At 33.7% G+C, this 21,011-nt stretch overlaps 1 protein-coding gene and 1 non-coding gene across 8 annotated transcripts in view; one reads left to right on the forward strand and one right to left on the reverse strand.

Moving 5' to 3' along the window:
* Positions 1 to 154: 154 nt before the first annotated feature.
* Positions 155 to 21,011, reverse strand: part of LOC114928765 (diacylglycerol kinase eta) — a 55,891-nt gene continuing 35,034 nt past the window's right edge. Inside the window, exons 1-22 of one of the 7 annotated variants that reach the window (XM_085489754.1) lie at positions 16,025 to 16,325; positions 15,072 to 15,276; positions 14,833 to 14,969; positions 14,546 to 14,637; positions 14,333 to 14,463; positions 14,062 to 14,230; positions 13,877 to 13,979; positions 12,959 to 13,281; positions 12,573 to 12,884; positions 12,338 to 12,486; positions 12,009 to 12,261; positions 11,086 to 11,453; positions 10,696 to 10,994; positions 9,890 to 10,232; positions 9,363 to 9,584; positions 9,181 to 9,283; positions 8,843 to 9,112; positions 8,474 to 8,768; positions 8,078 to 8,398; positions 7,891 to 7,986; positions 7,641 to 7,772; positions 155 to 6,068 (exon numbers count right to left, since the gene is read on the reverse strand). In XM_085489754.1, the coding sequence (XP_085345880.1) occupies positions 5,772 to 6,068; positions 7,641 to 7,772; positions 7,891 to 7,986; positions 8,078 to 8,398; positions 8,474 to 8,768; positions 8,843 to 9,112; positions 9,181 to 9,283; positions 9,363 to 9,584; positions 9,890 to 10,232; positions 10,696 to 10,994; positions 11,086 to 11,453; positions 12,009 to 12,261; positions 12,338 to 12,486; positions 12,573 to 12,884; positions 12,959 to 13,281; positions 13,877 to 13,979; positions 14,062 to 14,230; positions 14,333 to 14,463; positions 14,546 to 14,637; positions 14,833 to 14,969; positions 15,072 to 15,276; positions 16,025 to 16,060 (4,656 nt within the window). In that variant the 5' untranslated portion in view covers positions 16,061 to 16,325 and the 3' untranslated portion in view covers positions 155 to 5,771. Of the gene's footprint in view, positions 6,069 to 6,954; positions 7,773 to 7,890; positions 7,987 to 8,077; positions 8,399 to 8,473; positions 8,769 to 8,842; positions 9,113 to 9,180; positions 9,284 to 9,362; positions 9,585 to 9,889; positions 10,233 to 10,695; positions 11,004 to 11,085; positions 11,454 to 12,008; positions 12,262 to 12,337; positions 12,487 to 12,572; positions 12,885 to 12,958; positions 13,282 to 13,876; positions 13,980 to 14,061; positions 14,231 to 14,332; positions 14,464 to 14,545; positions 14,638 to 14,832; positions 14,970 to 15,071; positions 15,277 to 15,980; positions 16,326 to 21,011 lie in introns of those variants that run through there. The other 6 variants (XM_085489755.1, XM_085489752.1, XM_085489757.1 and 3 more) reach the window with 6 other exon arrangements.
* TRNAT-CGU (transfer RNA threonine (anticodon CGU)) lies at positions 17,246 to 17,317 on the forward strand. Its single transcript has one exon. It is a non-coding gene; the product is annotated as a tRNA-Thr (tRNA).

A 21,011-nucleotide genomic window follows, 5' to 3' on the forward strand; every position in this document is an offset into this window, starting at 1 on the left:
TAAATAATTGAAGTGAAAAAGATAATCTAAAAGCGATTACAATATTAATGTTCTATAATATTATTAATTATTAAAACATGCTTTACACTAATAAATTATTTAATATATAATTTAAATATACAATTAAATGAAGAAAGTACTTGTAAAAACTCTGAACTTTTTAAGAGTTAACTTTATTATAGAATATTGATTTTTGATACAGTTAATAGTTTGTAATATTTTCATTTTATAATGTAATAGATAATTTATAATAACACTCGCACACTTAAGTACAAAAAGATTATATAATAATAAACATGTAGAAATAATGCATAATTATTTTAACGAAACAGATGTACAAAAAGTGCATGTATACAACAAATTGAACACATTTATTCAGCTTTTTAAATATATTATGTGTGTTTCTTTTGTATAACACAGGATTTATAATACATATAAAATATTAGTATATTGTATTCGATGTTAGCATTTTGTAGTCAGTAATATAAAGTCTGATAGTATCATAGACAAAAATACGCTTCATAGTTCTTTGATATATTCAATAAAATATATGAAAATAAAAAATTCATGCAGTGTTAAAAATTGTGCAATATAATTGATGTTTATTTTAAAAAAGACTAGTCACACAATCATAATGTTAAAAATTAGTACTTATTAAATATTGCTTAATATGTTTATAAATCCTGCTATTGTAAAAGATATTGCTTGATTAAAATTGCCAATTATTATTATTTTATGCCTGATAGTATAATATAATATAACTCTTCGAACTATTCAAATATAATAATTCCAAATTGTTCGGCAGGTCAGCCTCTCTTTCAAAAGTTTTATTATTATTACAAAACCCATTTTTATAAAAATTTAAATCTGTGCTCGTGTATAAGGCTGTTATTAAAATTAACAAATGTTTTCATAAATCTCACCAAAAAATCTGTAATAAAATGTTTTATACAAGATTTTATGTGTAGCTCTAAAACTGACGCAAAAAACACTAAATATTATGTAATGAAATATAACTCCTTCGTCATTCTCAGTGCAATTCAAGAATAATAGTGTAAATATGCATTATCAAAAAATTAAAACTGTCTAAATCGAAGTGCTTGACATATATAGATCGATTCATATTCTTATGTACTTAAGCTTACAATGTAGGATCTTAATTTAAAAGGAGATGATACAACAAAACCTTATGATGTAATTAAAATAATTATAATATTGCTAAAATTTGGATAAATAATATGTTAATATTGTAGACAATAACTTTTCATATTACAGATTAAGAGCGTCTTTATCACAGTAGTTTTAGATTCATTTTTAATATACTTATAACTCTATTCTCTGTAAACGAAAAACTTATTTACCTATTTCGGATGTCTTTATCGCAATCTATATATTATTACGAACATTTCCACACAATTCTAAGATTGTAAAATGTCAGTTAATGTTGTGTTTAAATATAGATACCTATATGTATATGTATGGTTTTATAAAGAAATCTGTTAAAAACAATATATTGATCAAATAAACAATAAAAAAACAGGAAGATATTTACTTTGATCTTTCAAAAATAGAAAAAGTAATTTTTAAAATATTTTAAATCTCTCTCGAATATTAATTTCAATATATTAATAAATATATATTGTTTTAAATATTTCTAGAGATTGTTCACTATGTACAAACTCAAATATTTTTAAGTACTAATTTCAAGCTATGTATATCATAAAACTATATATATGTGTAGAATATATATATGTATGTAATATAATACCATTGCTCTTATACATTATATATGCACGTGTTTTTTAAAGATATTATTTAATTAAGTAATTTTATTAAGTTAATGATATAAAATAGAAACGAAAAAAATTAATACATCTGATTGAAGGAACGAAAGATGTATCTTTATACATCTGCGTGAATACATATTGATAGTTACTTGTTATAATAACACAATTTTTTGAATTAAAAGATTAAAGAAGCTACGCAAAATTTATCACAGATAAAAAGAGGTAAAATGCTTTCGCAGATGCATGTTATACATATTTGAAAAAAATCGTACGATACATTCAAGTGAAAGAAATCTTGAAAAACACACAGATGCTAGTAGATTTCTAAAAAACTATGAATACTATTGTTTCCAAACTTCCTCCAGAGACTTATACCTTTACATACTTCGCGCGATTACATATACATCATTAATAATATAGTAAAATGGTATATTTTTTCCTAGGAACAATAATTGAATACGATTAAATACATTCGTTTTCATGTAACATAGCTTTTCAACATTTTATCGTAAATTGTGAGGTATGTATATGTCAAATATTTTATTTTAATAAGTATACAAAACAACAATGTGTGTGTATATTATTTTGGAAAGGGAAGTATCTTACAATTATAATACATTTTATTCGTATGTGTGTTACACATAGACATCCACAGAGGAGAGGCAAGAGGGGGCATTTATTTCTCCTTGGAATCAATTTAAAAAATTAAGCATTTTCTCTCCTACTAAATAAATACTGGAAATTATTTGCATATTTAATAAAAAAAAATAAAAATTAAATTTAAAAAATTAAGAAAAAAATAAGGAAGAAAAAAATTTAATCATGTGCCCCCTGGAAAAAATTCTGCGGACGTCCATGATTACACACGATAATACGAGAGAGATTGTCAATTCTGTATATTAGGAATCTTACTGCAGAAAATATCTCCGACGAATATACGCAAGATAACATTTACAGAATTATATCTAGATTTAAAAAGGAGCAGAAGACTTAAGTAATAAGAATTGACAAGTACTAAACGAACATTTGGAGATTGTAATTAAAAATATCAATTTTAAGAAGACATGAACGTTAATTTATCATTTTTATTTTTTTATTATTTTTTAAATTGATTAATTTTTTTAAACGTTTAATAAATTATCTAGTGATTAAAGTATATAGAAAGGTCATTATATTATATTTAATATTATAGATTCAATTAAGTTTTTCTCCTTCGTTTCCCAAAAAGATATTATATTATAATAAATTAAAAATCATTTAATGTAATATTATTATTCTATATAATACTGCATTACATTATTGCAACAATATTATCTATTAAGATGCGACGTTTTGTTGCGCGATTGTAATGACATTATTTAAATTAAAAAATAAAAAAATACATATTGTGTATGTTGGCGAATCAGTTTCGTATTTCTAAATTCAAAATAAAAAAATAATACGCAATTTGTTATACTATTCATGTTTACGTAGACAGTATATGATCGTATTTTTTGTCTGTATGTAAGATTAGTGAATCTATAGGGATAGGCACTTTAGTCCTTTCAGATATATATATAATATATATAATATATATATATATATATTGGAATGTAAAGAAATTTTTTTCACTCCCAAATAACTTGATTATCAAGTTCGTTAACATGTTTTACATTACAAGTTATGGTATAAAAGACAAAGATAAGTTGATCATCGTAGTGCATTAATACATCGGACAACCTGTGGCTAACTAACATTGCCAATAAAGAATCTATATTTTCTTTGCATGTTACGATGAGAATATATATTTACCTCTGCATAATTGTTTTTAGTGTGTACTCACAATTTGATTCTACTTTGTTTTAAGTTTGTCAGATATAATTGTGTTTGTATATAATTAATTTTATTTGTTTTATCGCATAGACTAAATACACTACTGTATGTAATATGCTCATCTATTTGTGTGAGATTTACCTCTCTGTATGAGAAAAGTATAATGCTCTCTAAAATTACGATAAAAATATCTTTTTCGCGTGTCGAGAGATTCTTCAATTATCACATAATAACAAAACGAAGACAGGCTATCAGGAGAAAAAATACAAAAATTGCATCTCTTTTATCATTAATATGAGCAATATTTGATTATTACGCTGATAGAAGATTATGCAAATAATCAAATAGCACAATGACCATATAAAAATAATGATATAAAAATAGATAAATATTTGTAAACTGAGAGAGTAAGAAAATGAAGACTAGCTTCGTTATAAGGCAAGAAAAAGCTCGAGCAAGAGCTATCCTGCAAGTTACGGCCTACGATTCCGAAAGAAAAAAATATTCCTTTGTTTCATGTACACATAATAATCTGTTAGAACTACTAGTGTATGCACTTTGCATCTCTAGGTCTTCTCTTACTTATCGTGTTTATTGCCATAAGAGGAGATATATGTAGAATCACTTTCATATACATCTTGGCCCAGACATTGCTTTTCAAACGAATTAGTAACGTCATCAAACAACCGAAAAAATCACAAATCTGTGTATATAATTACAAGAGTACACATCCGTCATGTATATGTATATTTATATTGCACACTATATATCGGTAGCTCGACGAAGTCATGTGTAAAGATCAATCAGAATAAATTGACCGAATGAGTTAAAAATTACGAGTATAATGCAATTAATTTTTATATACGTCGAAGACAATAGGAAACACTTCTTTAAGAATGTGATACTTGCAAGATTTAAGATACTTGTGCCGCGTAAGATTCAATTTTGAACAAGAAGTACACGCAATAATTGTTAAATATATGTATATATATATATATATATGTATGTATGTCCGAGATGTTGCTAGTTTTTTTATTCTAGTATAATAGTCTGTGATGTAAAAAAATCTACTATTTTACAAGAATTATCTACTCCGTTATGTGTGTATGCAGTTTTTCGTCATGGATTGCCTCGATAAGAAAGTGAAAGGAAATTCATCCCCTTGGGAGATGACGTATCTCATATTTTGTACTATATATATGTGTGTGTGTGTTGTTGATGAGATAATAAATTCATTTTTTTTGTTTTTCTTTTATCGTGATTTCAAGTATAGAGTAAATATTTGGCACAGGCAAAAAATGGTTTCCTTATATACGACATTGTTAAAAGATGTAACTTCTTAGTAGTAATTTTTATCCCTTAACATTATCTTTTTTAATTTTTTTTTCTTTAAGGCTCCGGGGTCCTCGCCGCAGTCATGTTAGATTGTGACGTCAGAGTCAGTTTTGACAGTCAATCAACAACCATAAAATAATTGAAACATCAGACTTTATCGTGCAAAATGACTGCACATATGCAAGAATATATAAGAATCAGGTCTCATATATTGGTCATTTTACGGCTGTTGATTAAAATGGGAAATATAGTTTTCGGAATATTTTAAAAGTGTGCTAAAGCCATATTAAGCTGTGTTTCATTAAAATATCTTTTTATCTAAAAATGGTACGTCAAAATTTTCAACGTGTACTTCTCGCCTCTGACGTCACAATCTAACATAGCTGCGGCGAGTATCAAGGAGCCTTAATCTAATACGTCTATTCTTTTCAGCTGAACTACGCTATAGTTCAGAGTTTATTTCTCTCCTTCCAAAGTGGAGTAAAAAAGATAAACTCTGAACTGCTGCAGCCAGTTGAGCTGGAAAGAACAGACCTAATGTCACTCGCATATGTATCGGGAAATGCACGTTTTAATTAACGTTTTAGGATAAGAATATATAACAATCTATCTATCTTGTTCTATTAATTGTTACGAAAGTTCTTTTGTCAATTATATATTCAATTTTAAATTTTATCTTCTCTGCTATATCGGTTCACTACAGTTTGGAATGATGCGCCGTAGATGTAGATACATCTCTCTTTTGCTACTGTGTCAAACACTATCTATAGGTAACTGGCTACCTGCGCGTCGTATATCCTGTGTTCCGGAACGTGCGAAACTTCGACTCGCGGAAGTTCAATTGTTGAGGTCATTGATAGCCTGCAAGATGCGTTTAACGTGTCCCACCTTGGTGATGCCCAGCTCCTTGAGATCGCGGCGGGCAAGCGTGAGCAGCTCCCTGCCGCGTATGTCGTGGGACACGAATCTGTCGGCGTACTCTCCCAATTGCAGATTCTCCAACCAGGTGCAGACCTCCTGCACGCCCCACGTGGTAACCTGATCTCGCGCCGGATGACCCGTAGCGCCCGAGTTGCCGGCGAAACGACGGAACTTTAACCAGAACAACCCTCGATGACGATTTTTTTTATCCCCCTGCAGATCCAGAGTTCGAGACGCCGGTTAGTACACGGTGTTAGTCAGATTAGTGGTAAAGCGTGTGGCAAAGCGGCACGCTATCTTATGTACGACATACGTTAGAGACATGCTAGTCATATGCACAGGTAGAGAATTGCACTCGGGGTTGATTATAATATATATGTGGGATTCGTCAGGCACACATAGTAGCTCTCGAATGATCTATGTGGTTTCGCAATGATTAAAGTGTGTATATATATATAATATATATATATATATATATATATATATATATATATATATATATATTATATATATATGTTCGCGCAAATACATATTCCGGTATATATATATTTTTATTAATAAGAGACATGAGATATTCCATTAGATATTTATTGCTATATAATTCAGCGAGATTCACACATGTACATCCGCTACAAGATACAAATCTCTCATGAGGCTCGTATAAAATCACGAAAGTTCCCCTCTCGTTGTTACAGTGCTAATTAAACAAGGTGCACAACGATTCATCATCAACGAAATCATGAGATACAGCGGAAGCGCGCGATGGCAAAAGCAAAAGTTAAGTAGGTGGTGCATATTGTGTTCTTGCTAATATAAACTAAATGGATGCGCAGCATCGACTAAGACCGCTAAATATCACATAATATATATAATATATCACTGTTGTGTTTCGCAGACTAGAGAACCATATAAGCGTATAAATAGATAAATAAAAACATCTAAATGGAGCAATCCATCTCTGATCAGCAGATATAACATGCACGTGTACAAAAATAATCTGCGCCATATCTCGTTACAATTGCAAAACTAAGTCTCTAAAATGCTAATTCTAATTTCTCTAACGTAATATCATAAGCATTAAGACTTAAAAGCGTATTACCAGCATTGGGATTGAGCACTCAATCAATCCGAAATAAAGCATAGGATAATTTATTAATTATCATTTGTAAACAACACTTATATGTGTAATGAATTGTAAAGTTTTCTCTCGAAAAGTGGAGAGAATTGTAAATTTTCGTGTTTAATGTATTGTATAAAGAGAGGTGCTTTCATAATATTACATCCAACTAGCTAGCTTTTAAAATTTATTATTGAACGTCGAACGAGTCTCTCGAAATATGCTTTAATGAGATGGAATATCGAACATGAATAGAAAATGATATATAATAAAATAAAAGATTTTATAATCATATATTAATGTGCTTTGCTTGATTTCAATAAATTCGTGAAAAATTAAGTGCAATAAGTAAAATATAAGTAGAAAAATATTATGGTGTATCTCTCAAATATACACATAAATCTAATTCTCTAGATTCTGTTTAAGCAAACAGCTAAATATTTATATTTATATCAAAAACAAAGTTTTCTTTATACATACTAATTTTAGCGAGTTAAATATATATATATAGTGCTATTCCAATTAAATGTATTATAAATATCACAAAACTCTTTATCACAATGCAAAATGTACGACAGAAACACGAGAATAGAGTTATTTTATATAGCTTGTAGCTTTAAAAAATTGATCTCGAACAGCATTGCAGAAAGCATAAGAAAGAACTATACCTGATCGTCTGCAGGAACGTTTTGCAAGTAAACCAGTCCTGTGCCTGCTTCATCAAAAGTACACTTTCGTAATTCCTGTTCCATAGTAGCTAAAGACATAGATAGCTTGTTTTCCAAGTCCTCTCGTAATCTCTGTATTTTACGCACAAAAATATAAGTATCAATTTAATAAATTTATTAATTTTATAAAATGACATTTATATATTTTTATATATATAAATATATATTCACTTAATATTTATATACTCACCAAGTTGTGAGCTTTATCGCGCAATAACTCGCAAGATTCTTCGTACAATTGTCTCGCACTTGACACCAATTCAGTTACCATGGGCCTCAAGCTCATCTATTGGCAGATAAATAAATATGAGCGATGAGATTTATTATATTATTTTTCTTTATTCTTCGATTTCTCTCACTTAAATCACATCACTTACCCCCTGTAAAATTTTACCATCCGGATGTACTTGTTCAAGCGCATTCGCTGTTCGTGAGGCGACCTGATACAGATCTGGTTCTAGACTCGGGTGTGATATAATCAGTAGTTTCACCCACTTGACTAAAGTCGTCACCGCTTCGATGAAACTGATCAGAATAGTGAGCTCGTCGTCGGTCAACTGTGACGGTTTACTACATATCGGCAACGGCGTTTTGGACTGCGATTGCGATACACTACTCAGAGTAGAAGTGGATTGAGTCACGGCGCTTAACGTGTTGCGTTGCTTCTCCTCCCACGCTCTCAGCGAAGTCTCGAGCGCCTGTGACATAAAGTATTTTTAATTACACATGCTAATCATTTGTACTTAGTGAGAAACCAGTAGACAGACACTTACCCTGTTTCTATAAAGCATTTGCATGCGATTCTTGTGTATGATCCTTATAATACCGGGTGGCTGAACCCAAGCCTCACCATCGACCTGTATCGGAACGCCTTCCTCGCCCAGGATGTTAATCTGAACTGTCTGGCACTGAGCTATCCTGTGATGTTGCAAATTGATGAGCCGCGAAGCGGCCATTTGAACAGATCCAAAGACCGCCACTACTTCCAATATACGATCGTCGAACGACGGTGCCAGAAATAGATCTCCTTCCTTCGAACCGCCCCAGAAGTTCGTTCCGCCCATAAAGCTGTCATTTGAAACAAAAATTTTACATAAAAAATTGTACACAGATACACCGATTATGTCTTCTTTTGCAGGTACCTTGGAATATTTAGCACAACGATTCCTTGCAGAGAAGGCAATGGTATCCTTTGGCCGTCGCATTCCAGCTGAACTCTTTGCTCGAGATTCTTATAAGTCTTCTGTAGCCACTGTTTAGATCCCAAGACGCCATACCACATATAATTCTTGGCGCGCGATCGACATTTCTCAGGATGTTCCTCTCTTTTGTTGTGGAAATCGAGACTAATTTTCGCGTCTATGCCAATTCCAAAATAATTGTTCATGACGCAACGTTCGAAGTAGCCTTCCCTGTAGAATTCAGAATTAAATCAATTGCTTGATCGTCGTGATTACTTGTACAATGACGTACGACTTACATCAATGTTTCATCTGGATCCATTAATGGCGATACCGCTGCACACAGAGCATCCGCGTTTGCCAGCAACGCTTGACTGATAAGACCAGCTCCACCGCTTACATCTACATTTAAAAAGATAATGATAAATAAAAATATGTAACATGGAAGCAATTATTCTTCGATATTGCATCTTTGACTTACTAGGCCACATCGGTAATCGGACCAAGGGATTTATTATCGGAAGTTTCTTATCCTCCGTTTTGTCGACAGATTTCGCTCTTTCGTGGCGCAAGCTCAAACTCGAACCACTTAGACGAGCAGCAGCCGCCAATGACACAACTTCCGATGCCTTCAACAAGCTGCCGCTACTGATGCGCCGCGTAGCTTGCGGAGAAAAACCCGATTCGGGCAGTTCCACGCTTACTGCACCATATAAAAACGTCATCAGCTTACGTCACACGTCATTAGCTCTACTAATTCAGAGTTTATCTTTAAATCTATTCTTTTCAGCTAGCTACACTAGTTCAGAGTTTATCTTTTTTACTCCACATTGAAAGGAAAGAGATAAACTTTGAACAAATACAGCCAGTTCAGGTAAAAAAAAAAAAAAAAAAAAAAAATAACAGACCTATTAGTATTCCACATTGGAAGGAAAGAGATAAACTCTGAACCAATGCAGTCAGTTCAATTAAGAAGATCTGATGATATATCAACCGAGATGCACTTACATCTCTCCATACTACCGCCGCCACTGTACTGTTTGTCATGTGGGTCCAGGTTGTAATCTAAATTAAGTTTGTGATGGCTCTCAATCGACAACGATGGACTTGGCGGATCAATGATGACGCTAATCTGAGGTGGAAAGTTTATGGAACACTTTTCGTTGGCCTGTGAGTTGTCCGACGAGACGGGGAAGCAGCACACCGGACTCAACAAACCGGCATCGGGCACTCTTTCCTTTTCAATGTTATCGAACTTGATGGATACTATATTCGTTTCTACAGATTGCATCGATTTAGCTCCTGATACACGTACGCACGTCGTCAAACCGTCTGTCTTATTTAGCATTCCCTGTTAACAACAATTTCGACATTAATTTTTTCAGTTGTTTTAATAATTTAACATTTAAGTTCAATTAACAGAATAGTAATATGTTAAATTTGACACAAAAAATTTAATGGAGACCGTTTTTAACAAGAAAACAAATTTTTCTACTGTGTATTTAAATTTAATCAATTTTTTCAGTGTACAGATTTTAGTAGATTTAAAATAGAAAAATAAAATTATAAATAAATTTAAAAGAAATTAAAAGTAAATAAATAAATTTATTTAAAAAGATAACATTATGAGAAAATATCTCGCATAATTTCTCTGTATAAAAGAAAATAAACCTTTACACAATAAATGAAGAGAAAATTACACGATGATATTTAAATGTGTGCCAAGCAACGGGGATTATGGTAATTTTAAATGTTTCAATTTCACGAGAGAAACTAAACAAAAAACACCTTTATATAATTTTTCCATTCTTTACCTCTTTATCCGCCTTTAAATTTCTCGCCTTGAATGACTGCCTGCCGATGTCGTTGCCTTCGTTGAACCGAGCTAAACCGCAAGGTCTTCGCGATTCCTCGATATCCAAGCCTTCTCTGACAGAATCGTACTTCTCGCCCATTATCGCACTGATGACATCCTGTCCGAGAGAACTCAGATCTTCCAAGCCACTCTCCGAATGTTGAGTCTCCGTAGAAAGCATGTCGGAGTTGTCCGGCGAGTCGATGTGCCCGATCTCCGAGCTTTCCGATCTCTTGGTGGAATCAAATATATCGCTGTCTACGTGTCCTGAAAAGCGTAGAGAAATTATCTAATAATTAGATACACGCAAAGCAACGCGACAAGTCGCGTCGGCGAAGAATCTACCTACCAATTTCACTCTCGCTATTCCGAATGGTGTAACTTTTGGAATCTAACATATCGGAAACGATACTGTCCGTACTGATGATGCTGTTGGTACAGCTACCTCTGGGTCCCAACGTGTCTTTCGCGGTTTTTTGCGCGTGTTCTGGCGAGATATTTCTAGAATGAAGCGAATCTGTGTCAGGAGAAACGATAGTATCTTGTATGGTCGCGTCGTCTGATGGTGTACTTGTGTCTAAAGTGGTCTTTGTGACAGTGATTGGGAGGTCGGAGACAGCCTCTAGCTGGCTGCGTTCGGAGGACAAAAAGAAATTGTCGCTGGTAATAGTTGTTTGCGCCTCTTGTTGACAGCCGGCCGAGTCAAAACTGAAAACTCTAAAATCAAATCAAGATGTAACTTTGACAATCCAGACACTATACATATGTATAATGATCAGTGTTGTACTTGGTTGATTTTCAAATTAGCTAGATAAAGATGAGATAAAAATATGTAAATTCATCTTAGATAAGATGATGATTTTGTTTTAAATATATCGAGATAAAATATAAAATTATATGGCGATTCATCTAGATAATAATTTTCAAGAGTGCTTATGTAAACACAGTTATACAAAAAATGTAATTATAAAAAGGATGTAAAAATATATGTATTCATATTTTTATTTATAAATTTTTATCGCTTACTGCTTAAGTTCGACTATTTAAGTATTTTTATGTGCTATAATTCTAAACAAAAATTATCTGAAAATTATTCTAGATAATTTAAAGATAATACTCTTTTTCATCTAAGGTGCGCGGGTACAGCTAATACATATTTTTATTATCTATATAAAGATAAGATGACGCCAAAATGTCATCTAGATAATCATCTATATAATTTAATTTAGATAATAGCAAACACTGATAAGGATCGCGTTGAAATTGAATTACCCTTGCGGCATGTTTTCGCTGTTTCGTCTACTGTCGGCGAAACCGTCGGGCGCGGGAAGAGTCAGCAATTCCTCGGGTTGCGAATCTCTCCTCAAGTCCGGCATCGGACTCAAGGACGCCACGTTAGGGGTAGGACTCGGGCAAGGTGATATCTCTAGGCTGCTACCGGATTCTGCAGTTGGCATTGAACTGATATTGTCCGATGTTTGGTCTGTTTGTAAGAAGCCAGGGATGTCCAAATGTTGCTTTTTATCTAAATTATCCATTACAAGAACATGAATTAAAAGGAGAAAATTTTCGTTGTTATTATCTTCAATCAAGTAACTTACTGGTCGGAGTAGTCGGCGAATTATCGCATGTTATAGTGATGTTTGGCATCTTGATACCTTGCTTCTCGTCCGAGGGGTCGTTCTGTTCATCGACGGTCAATTCCGTATGCTCCACTAATCTTCTGATGGCTCTTTTCAAGCTATTTGCTCTAAAAAATAATGGTAAGGTATTAAAACACATGTCTCTTATTCTATATATTTCAATACAGTATTATAAATAATGTACGTTGCATACCTAGACATCACAGCATCTCTCTCCATGTAACATCTTCTTCTTATGGCTTTTTTAAAGTTTGTTATTTCCTTCTCTGGTTTTTCCAAAGCACCCTTCTCTTGATTGCAACTTAAAGTTTCGGTATTTAGAGTGCCAATGTCAGCTTCCTCCGCGTTATCGAACAAATACTTTTCCTCTTTTGATAATGTCTGCAATAATAAATCAAGTTTTTGTTGAAGCGCTTCGCATTTTTCTCCCAATTGTTGGTCCCCTGTGTTTAGACTGGCTTCCAGTATGTGTGTCGCAAAATCTTTCACTGTTTCGCATAAAACTCTGCAAAAGGAAATCTCGGGTTGGGCAAAATTTTGCAATCGCATACGCACACCCGCGTGACCAAAATCACTTACTTGGCACTAGATAGAACTACGCTCTCTTGATCGGATTGCAAAATGTTTGATATATGAGCAAGTACGTTGTCCTCATATTGATGAGCTACACTCAATTTTATAGCCGGGTCGGGCTGATGCAGAGTCACTTTGTGACATGGCAGAGATATGCTGCGTTCAAACGTCATAATGCTCCATCGATCCAACATCTTTGTGCCCGCTTTCTCGTACTTTTCCAACAGCTGAGGTAAATGTGTGTCATCGTCGCAAGATGCTCCCCAGCCTAATACTCGAGCCAAGTCGTTCCCCGTTCCTAGAGGTAGCACTCCGACCTGGCATTGTTTCTGCAAATTTTGGAAAACACGTTTTAATCTGCATGTCTTGTTCTACATAAATAATTAATATGTAATAAATTTTCTTGCTAAATTAATAAATTAGTCATGCATTTCACTTACCGTCTGTAAATAAAGTTAAGGAAGCTTCGCATATAAAGAAGCCTAAAGCACACACACCAGTTTCATCTGGAATAAAATCATAAAAGAGACACGCCATGCAGTTTATGGTCGAAAACACGAAAAGATTAACCATTGGCTGTAATATAATGAATACTGAATATCAGACTATTGTTTATATATTAATATTGTATTGTGTAAAAAATACGTTAATATGTTAAAACAATTTACATCAATGCTGTTTTATATTTCTATAATTCTCATATATTTAGGTTAATAATAATTTATAATCATGCGCTTGATACAGAAAAGTATTATTGTGCCAAGTCGTTGTGCAAAGAAACATACTGAAATAAATACGTTTACATAGTAGCCTCGCACAGATAGAGCGGAATTAGACTCAAAAGAAAATAATGATTGAAAATGATAAATTGAAGAGTCATGCGCTGAAAGAGATAAATAAAGTTGTTGATTGCAAGATACTCACGTGCATTCCCAATCGATCAATTTCCGAAAGCACCCATCCCACCGATCCATCTCCACTGCAAACTAGTATCCGGAACGGGTCAAAGTGACGGAACAGTCTTAATCTGGAAAAACAAAAAATATAATTTCGATATTCGACATGTTTCACTGCAGCTAATTGTGAAGAATACATTTCATTATGCTTACCCTGGACCTGGTCCTCCTTTTATAAGGTCGAACACTTGTGCGGGATTCAGTAATTGTTTAAATCTCCTAAGAAACTTAACACCTTGATTGTCACCAGATTTACTGTTTACAAATACTAAAAGTGGACTGCATCCTGTAGGTCTAACAGCTTCCCAAGCTTCGTCACTACCTGATAATCATTAAGAACATAGTTTTGCTATTATAATAAATTATTTACACACAAAATCATACAATTATTGTTTACAATATAGGCGAAAAGTACAATTATTACCTATACTATGCAAAGCCGTAGGAGGCACTACACTGAGTTTAGCTGGTCCTAATGGACACTTGATACTTATGGCAGGTCTGCATGCTGTGTGTACAGTTGCTCTGCACCATAGACACCGCCAATCTTGAAGCCTATGAATAACACGTCAATTTGCATACGACAGTTGTGTGATCGAACGTCATTTTATGTAAGAATGCATCATAGAATAAATACCTAAGTACAGAGCCACATGTCTTTTCACAGATGAAACATTTTGAGGACACTGGCAAATTTCCCTCCATCCACTGATGTGGCATTGTGATGTTCTACAAAAGAGGATAATGTGAAACAATTTTAGATTAAGTGATACAATTTATTACGTAAAAGACATTCTTGATATATTTATCAGACAATTGTAATTGATATATTCTTGAAATGTATATGCACAATTGAAATTACGTATTTATTGGCTTATTAAATTCTTGTGTAAAAACATGTTTAATTAATAAAATGTTATGCACCCCATCTTGGTCCTCAATGATATCTTTTCCAATGGATGCTAAAGTGGTCCACTTGCAATTGTTTATTGCTTTTGCGCTACATCTCTTGTGCACTTTGTATTTACAGACTTCACAACTTAAACCATGGGAAGTAACACCTGTAATAACAATCATATTTTAATGCTCATGTTTTAAATAAATAAGTTTACAGAAATTTCTCATTTATGATTGTGTTATAACAAAGAAATACAATTCCTTACCATGCAGAGCATCTCTGCAAACGTTGCAATACGTAGGTCTGGCATGACTAGTTGCATACCACTGATGATTACCTCCTAGTAACTCGGCAGTTCCAGGATCACCCTGAGGACGATTCTCCGTCGCTGTTCTTATCGCGTTCAACCACTCCTCCATGTCTCGTCTATTTTCACCACAAAGAACCAATGATCGAAGTGGAGTTATCACCTAATACATAAGAAATAATATTATATTAATCATTACACATATATTTATGGTACTTATATTACTCTGAAAAGAATGTAATAACAAATGTCATCAAATTCGAATTGTAAAAATATGTAACTATTATAATAGATATTTTTTCTATTCTATTACATATTAGAATAATTTGAAGTATTGTGATAATTAAAACATAAAACTTTCAAGTTTTTAAAAGACATCAAAGTAAAATTTATTTTTGTGAAATTGAAAAATGCCTTATGCTTTGGATTGGAAGAAATTCATATAAATTATCAAACGTAGCTATTCTCAATTTTTTTTGTCAATTAATTTAAGTCTTATATAGAGCACAAAAGATTGTAATTTAATAATGTATGGCTAAACACATGCAACATATATACATGTAAATTGCAAAGACATCATTTCTGATCAAGTATACTGATTAAAATATAATTAATTAAATTTTAGATTAAATTAAAATTCTTATTCCTGTATTCTTCTTTTTACATCCTGCAAATAAAAGGACGGATGTAAGGGTAAACCAAACACAAAACCCGGGGGACGTCACGAATCAACGGATCCAACAATGCTCATTGTTATCCAGGTCCATTGGCCATGAACAATCGATAATAGCATTGTTACCGGGCCACGCGCCGCGGAGACGATTATTAGGGACGTTTCGTATTCCGGATCGACCTAATTACAGTTACCTCGTGCTTCGTCTTGACCCTAACCTTCCCCGATGCTCGTGTACCTTGAATCGCGAACGGGCTCTCCGTTGTCTCGACATTTCAGCTGCGACATCCGCCTTTACATTCGTTACTTATCGTCCCGGCGAGCTCGTCACCAGGACGTTTACGACGGCGACGACGCATCGGTCTGGCAACCGACGACGCTCTTTTCTAGCAGCAGCTCCACCGGCGCGGCGTGCCCCATTTCCCATGGCGCATGTCATACATACTGATCTCTCTCTCTCTCTCTCTCTCTCTCTTGCCGCTTTATAAATAAAATGTGTCCCGCTCTCGCCGAGGCACCACGTGTGCTATTGTGCGCGAGACACCGACGCGCGCTTTTTCATGCCACCGTCGAGTCACGAGGCGCGGCTGTCAATACGCCGCGCCGCCGCAGCTGTCAAAATACACCGGCGGCGATCGCGCGCGCCGCAGCTGTCAATACACCGCCGGCCGAACAGCTGATGCCGCGAGGCGCGCTTTATCGCCTCGTGTGCTTATCCGCCGCCGCCGCCGCAGCCGCCGCCGCCAAGTATTGGAACAATATATGTCTGGCGATCACCGTGTCATATTATTGACAGGGTGTATTCTCGGAATTCTCGCGCGATAACGCGGGCTCTTGCCCACGCGGGCAAAGTTTGAAAAATCTCGCGACAGCGCGGTGAATAGATGACTTGTTCTCTACTTTTATATATTCTTTTGTTTTATATTTTTATTTTATACATATTTTATATATCGATATGTTTCATATTTATTAATGTTTATAATATTTAATTATTAATAATATATAATATATAATAATATATAATATAATATATAACAAATATATATATGTATAATATGTAATATAATTATATATTATAATTATAATTAATAATATATATATATGGTACAATATAATTAAATTATAATATAATTAATATTTTCATAAAGTAAAAAAATGTGAATCATTTAAAGAGAGAACACGAAATGTGTAGCTGCAGTCGCGATCGTGTTAATCGATCAGTCTACAAACTTTTCCACTTTCATGTGTCCTGTATCTTTCCAATTTTATTTTTATTTTTTTTTTATTACAATTTTAATCTCTGTTGTTTTTTAAAAAAGCAAAAGAGTGTATTAGTTCTTTTTTTTTGGTCGCGTGAATGTCTTGTGCAATTTTTATCGCGTGCTGTTTATAGAAGGGTAGATGTCCCTCGACGATTATCTACCACAAGGGTGAATGGTATCGTTCGATGAGACAGAACGCCTCTTTAGCTCAGTGGTAGAGCACTGGTCTCGTAAACCAGGGGTCGTGAGTTCAAACCTCACAGGAGGCATTTTTTTGCTCACGAGAGAAAGCTTTTGCATTACATTTGATCAATAAATAATGATAGACTAGATCTCATAAAAAAAGACCATTTTCTTCAATGATTCAAGTATGAGTTGGCGTGGGAGAGAACTGTTTACGAGAAGAAAATTCAGAATATTTCGATAATAAAGTAGATGATCCTTTTTGATATATCCGTGTCAATGATATGCGAAGCCGATATCGAAAATTATTACCCCCAAGCTGAAATTTTTTATTAGCATATTCAACCGCGAGAAGAATTCAGCGATGATCCTCGACAGCCGTCCCTTGGGACTTGAATTTTTCATGGTATATAGGGGCGATTATTGAACATCGGTGCAAATCCGCGGGAATTATTGACGAGCCGTGGGCGGATTCGCTCTCTGACACTCCAGCCAGCCAACAGTATATTTGCTTTATTGTCGGAGCCACTTTTCCAGTCTCGTGAGTCGGACGTGTAGGTGTTGGATTCGACACCAAGTAGATCAGAGAGAAAGAAAAAAAACACAACGCGACATGACATTGAATGCCAGGTGAGATTGGTCCTCTTGGTCAGGTGATTCTTTGTGTGCGTGTATGTGTGTGTGTGTCACTTTCATCTCGCGAATCGTGATATCGAAATTCGAACGCGGCCTTTGTGCAACGTCAACCATCCAGGCAGCCCTATTCATCAAACGCAGAAAAAAGGAATACTTGATTCTTCATTTCGCACATTTTCATGCTTCCCTTTTTCTCTCTCTTGCGGATGAACACACACAATCGTGTGACATTTTACACTCTCCAAATTGCCATCAGAATTCACGAGAGAATGACGGCAAAGTATTGTGTTCAATCGTAAATGGAATAAAACGCTACACGTCCCATTTGACGTGTCGCAAAATTACACGGGAAGTGAAGTTACATTCGCGGAATCTTCTCCCTCGGATAACCGAGAGTTTAATTGTTACCAAATGACATTGGATATTGTTTTCCGTGCGATTGTTATGCAGTTTGCGAACTGCTTTGGCCGCCGGCTATTGTTCGGAATAACCCACCGGTACAATAGAGACGAGAACATCCTCGGCACAGCAGATAGTTTCGCGGTAATTCCTCGTTGAGTGCTCGTAACTCCGCGACTCGCATCCTAATGTGACGTTAATAAACGAAATGGTAAAATAATTGCGGTACTTTAAGGGTTGCTTAATCGCCTAACAACTTGCTTTGCTCAATCCGCAATTGTCAGTTGACAATCAGCTGACAGATTGCTTTGCTCTGATTGATCGATCCGCAACTGTCACTTAACAATCAGCTGACAGGTTGCTTTGCTCTGATTGGTCAATCCGCACACTGTAAAAAAAAATTATTAACTAAACCTTTCAACTAAATATTATTTTGTTAATTGAACATATAAAGATATTTAAATTTAATGTAACATAATTAAATCTAACAAAACGTATATTTTACTTAAATACTAATATATGTTCAATTAACAAACTAGTAAGTTAGTTAAAAGGTTTAGTCCAGTTAATAATTTTTTTATAGTACAATTGCCAGTTGACAATCAGCTGACAGGTTGCTTTGTTCCGATTGGTTAATTCGCAACTATCAAAGTGGCATTTGCAATTTATTGTGAAATGACCTTTAATGCAATCGCGAATCACTTTTTATATCATAAAATCGTGCGATGTGGAGGTGTGAATGCGGCGGAAGTAGTAGTGTTAATGGATTTTCCCTGTAGTCCCCGAATGTGCGCGAATATTCATCGCTTCTATATATAAGGACGAATAATACAGCTTTTATAAGGTTGTGTCGAATCCGCAGAGTCGAGGGAAGAATTCCATTTTTCTTGTGGCATCCTTTTGCGCGCCTTCTTCGAAGTAATCGTCGATTAATCATCGTCGAACGATTAATCATCGCTCCAGTACGCGCGATGTACGTGAGAAATAACTTTTTGTATCTATCGATGCACCCTTGAATTTGCTCGTGGAGAAAGATAAGGCTGTTGGGAATATATGGCTGTACAAAAGTAATTTATTACAACGATAGAATATCTCGTACCAACTAGGAGACTCTCGAGAATAATCGTTGAATTAATTTAAAACGTAAAATCTGCGGAAATTAATCTCAAAATGTGAAGTTCTCTGAAGACTCTGAGATTAATTTTCTCCCCGAGTACTTCAAAAAGTATGTCAAACCTTTTCTCTCTGTCCCTCTTTATTCTGGCCATGAATATATTTCGCGCTCAAGATAAAGCAATTTTAATTCATTATCAACTTTTATTAATCCCACGAATTTCTCGAAAACCATGAATATGTCGCATGTGAAGATAACAAGAGATATTTAGGCACGCACGTTCAACTAGGTCAGACACGACGCGGATACGCTCTACTTAATTCATTTAGCTCTCGCGATATGTCTCCCCTGGAGTATACGCGGATTGAAAATACCTGATATTATCGCTCGACGTATTCTTCGCGGTAATAAAAACGCGAGAAAAATCTTCATAATACATGAAGAACGGTGTAACTCGTATAAAACGATAAAAAATTAATTCACGTTGCACACAATAATATTTCTCTATTATTGTATAAACGTATTCATGTGAAAGACAAATGCGTTTATATTTATGGAAGATTTATTCCGTCGTGTTGTAATATAATACGAATCGATAGTGTTTCAGTTACAATATATTTTATTACTGTCAGATCTTTCCTTACAAATATAAGCATCGGTCTGTGAAAGAGACTAAACCGCGATTTATATGACATGAGATAAATGTTTTTCGTTGATACAGTCCGCAAAAACCGCACATGCATTTGTATTTATATAAAAAGCCACAAGAGAGATGAGACTTTTTTATTTATTGTTAGTATATATATATTTTTTTTAAATAAAATAATTTTTTTAACCCTATATATTTTTTTATATAAAATATTTTAAATAAAATATTAAATTATTTAAAAAAATATGTTTTAATAAAATACTTTTTTTTAATAAAAAAAATATATCTAGGGTGTTTCAGGAGAAATGGTCAGCATTCTAGAACTTGATTGTACACAAAAAAAGTTTATAAAGATGTATCCTATTCTGGATGATATGAAGATACAGCATGTTCAGTCTTAAGAACGGATATATTTATTAATCTTAATATAACCCAATTCTGTGAAACAATTACATTAAATTTCAAGCTTACAATAAATTAGAATAATTATTAATTAATAAATAACAATTTTAATTAATTATTAATAATTTGGCATAAGTAAAAATAATTTTAAGACTCTCACATAGGCTTTCTAATTTTCGAAAGTTACTTAAAAATTATTTTATTTTATTTTATAGCAGAAACCAAAAATTTTAAATTGACGAATATTTAATGTAATTGTTTCGTATAGCATTTGATTTTACTAAATTAATAAATGCATTCGTCCTTAAAATTGAACATGTATTTCATTTTTTTTCTCATATTTAATGAAGATAAGAGAAATGAGAGAAGACAAAAATCAATAAAATTTATCAAGATTATCTGCGACGAGAAGTTAAATATCTTTATAATCGTCCAGAGAATAGAACACATGTTTAGAGAATTTCCTTTTAGAATTTACCCTGAAAATCATAGTAATTGTGAGATAATATGCATTCAAAGAATTTTATATGAGATTCAATGTTTAATATTTATCACAAAATAAAAAATATTAATACATACA

Source organism: Nylanderia fulva, unplaced genomic scaffold (genome assembly GCF_048542155.1).
Source record: "Nylanderia fulva isolate GAGA-0341 unplaced genomic scaffold, ASM4854215v1 Scaffold9, whole genome shotgun sequence".
In the NCBI taxonomy this organism is placed as follows: Eukaryota; Metazoa; Arthropoda; class Insecta; order Hymenoptera; family Formicidae; genus Nylanderia; species Nylanderia fulva.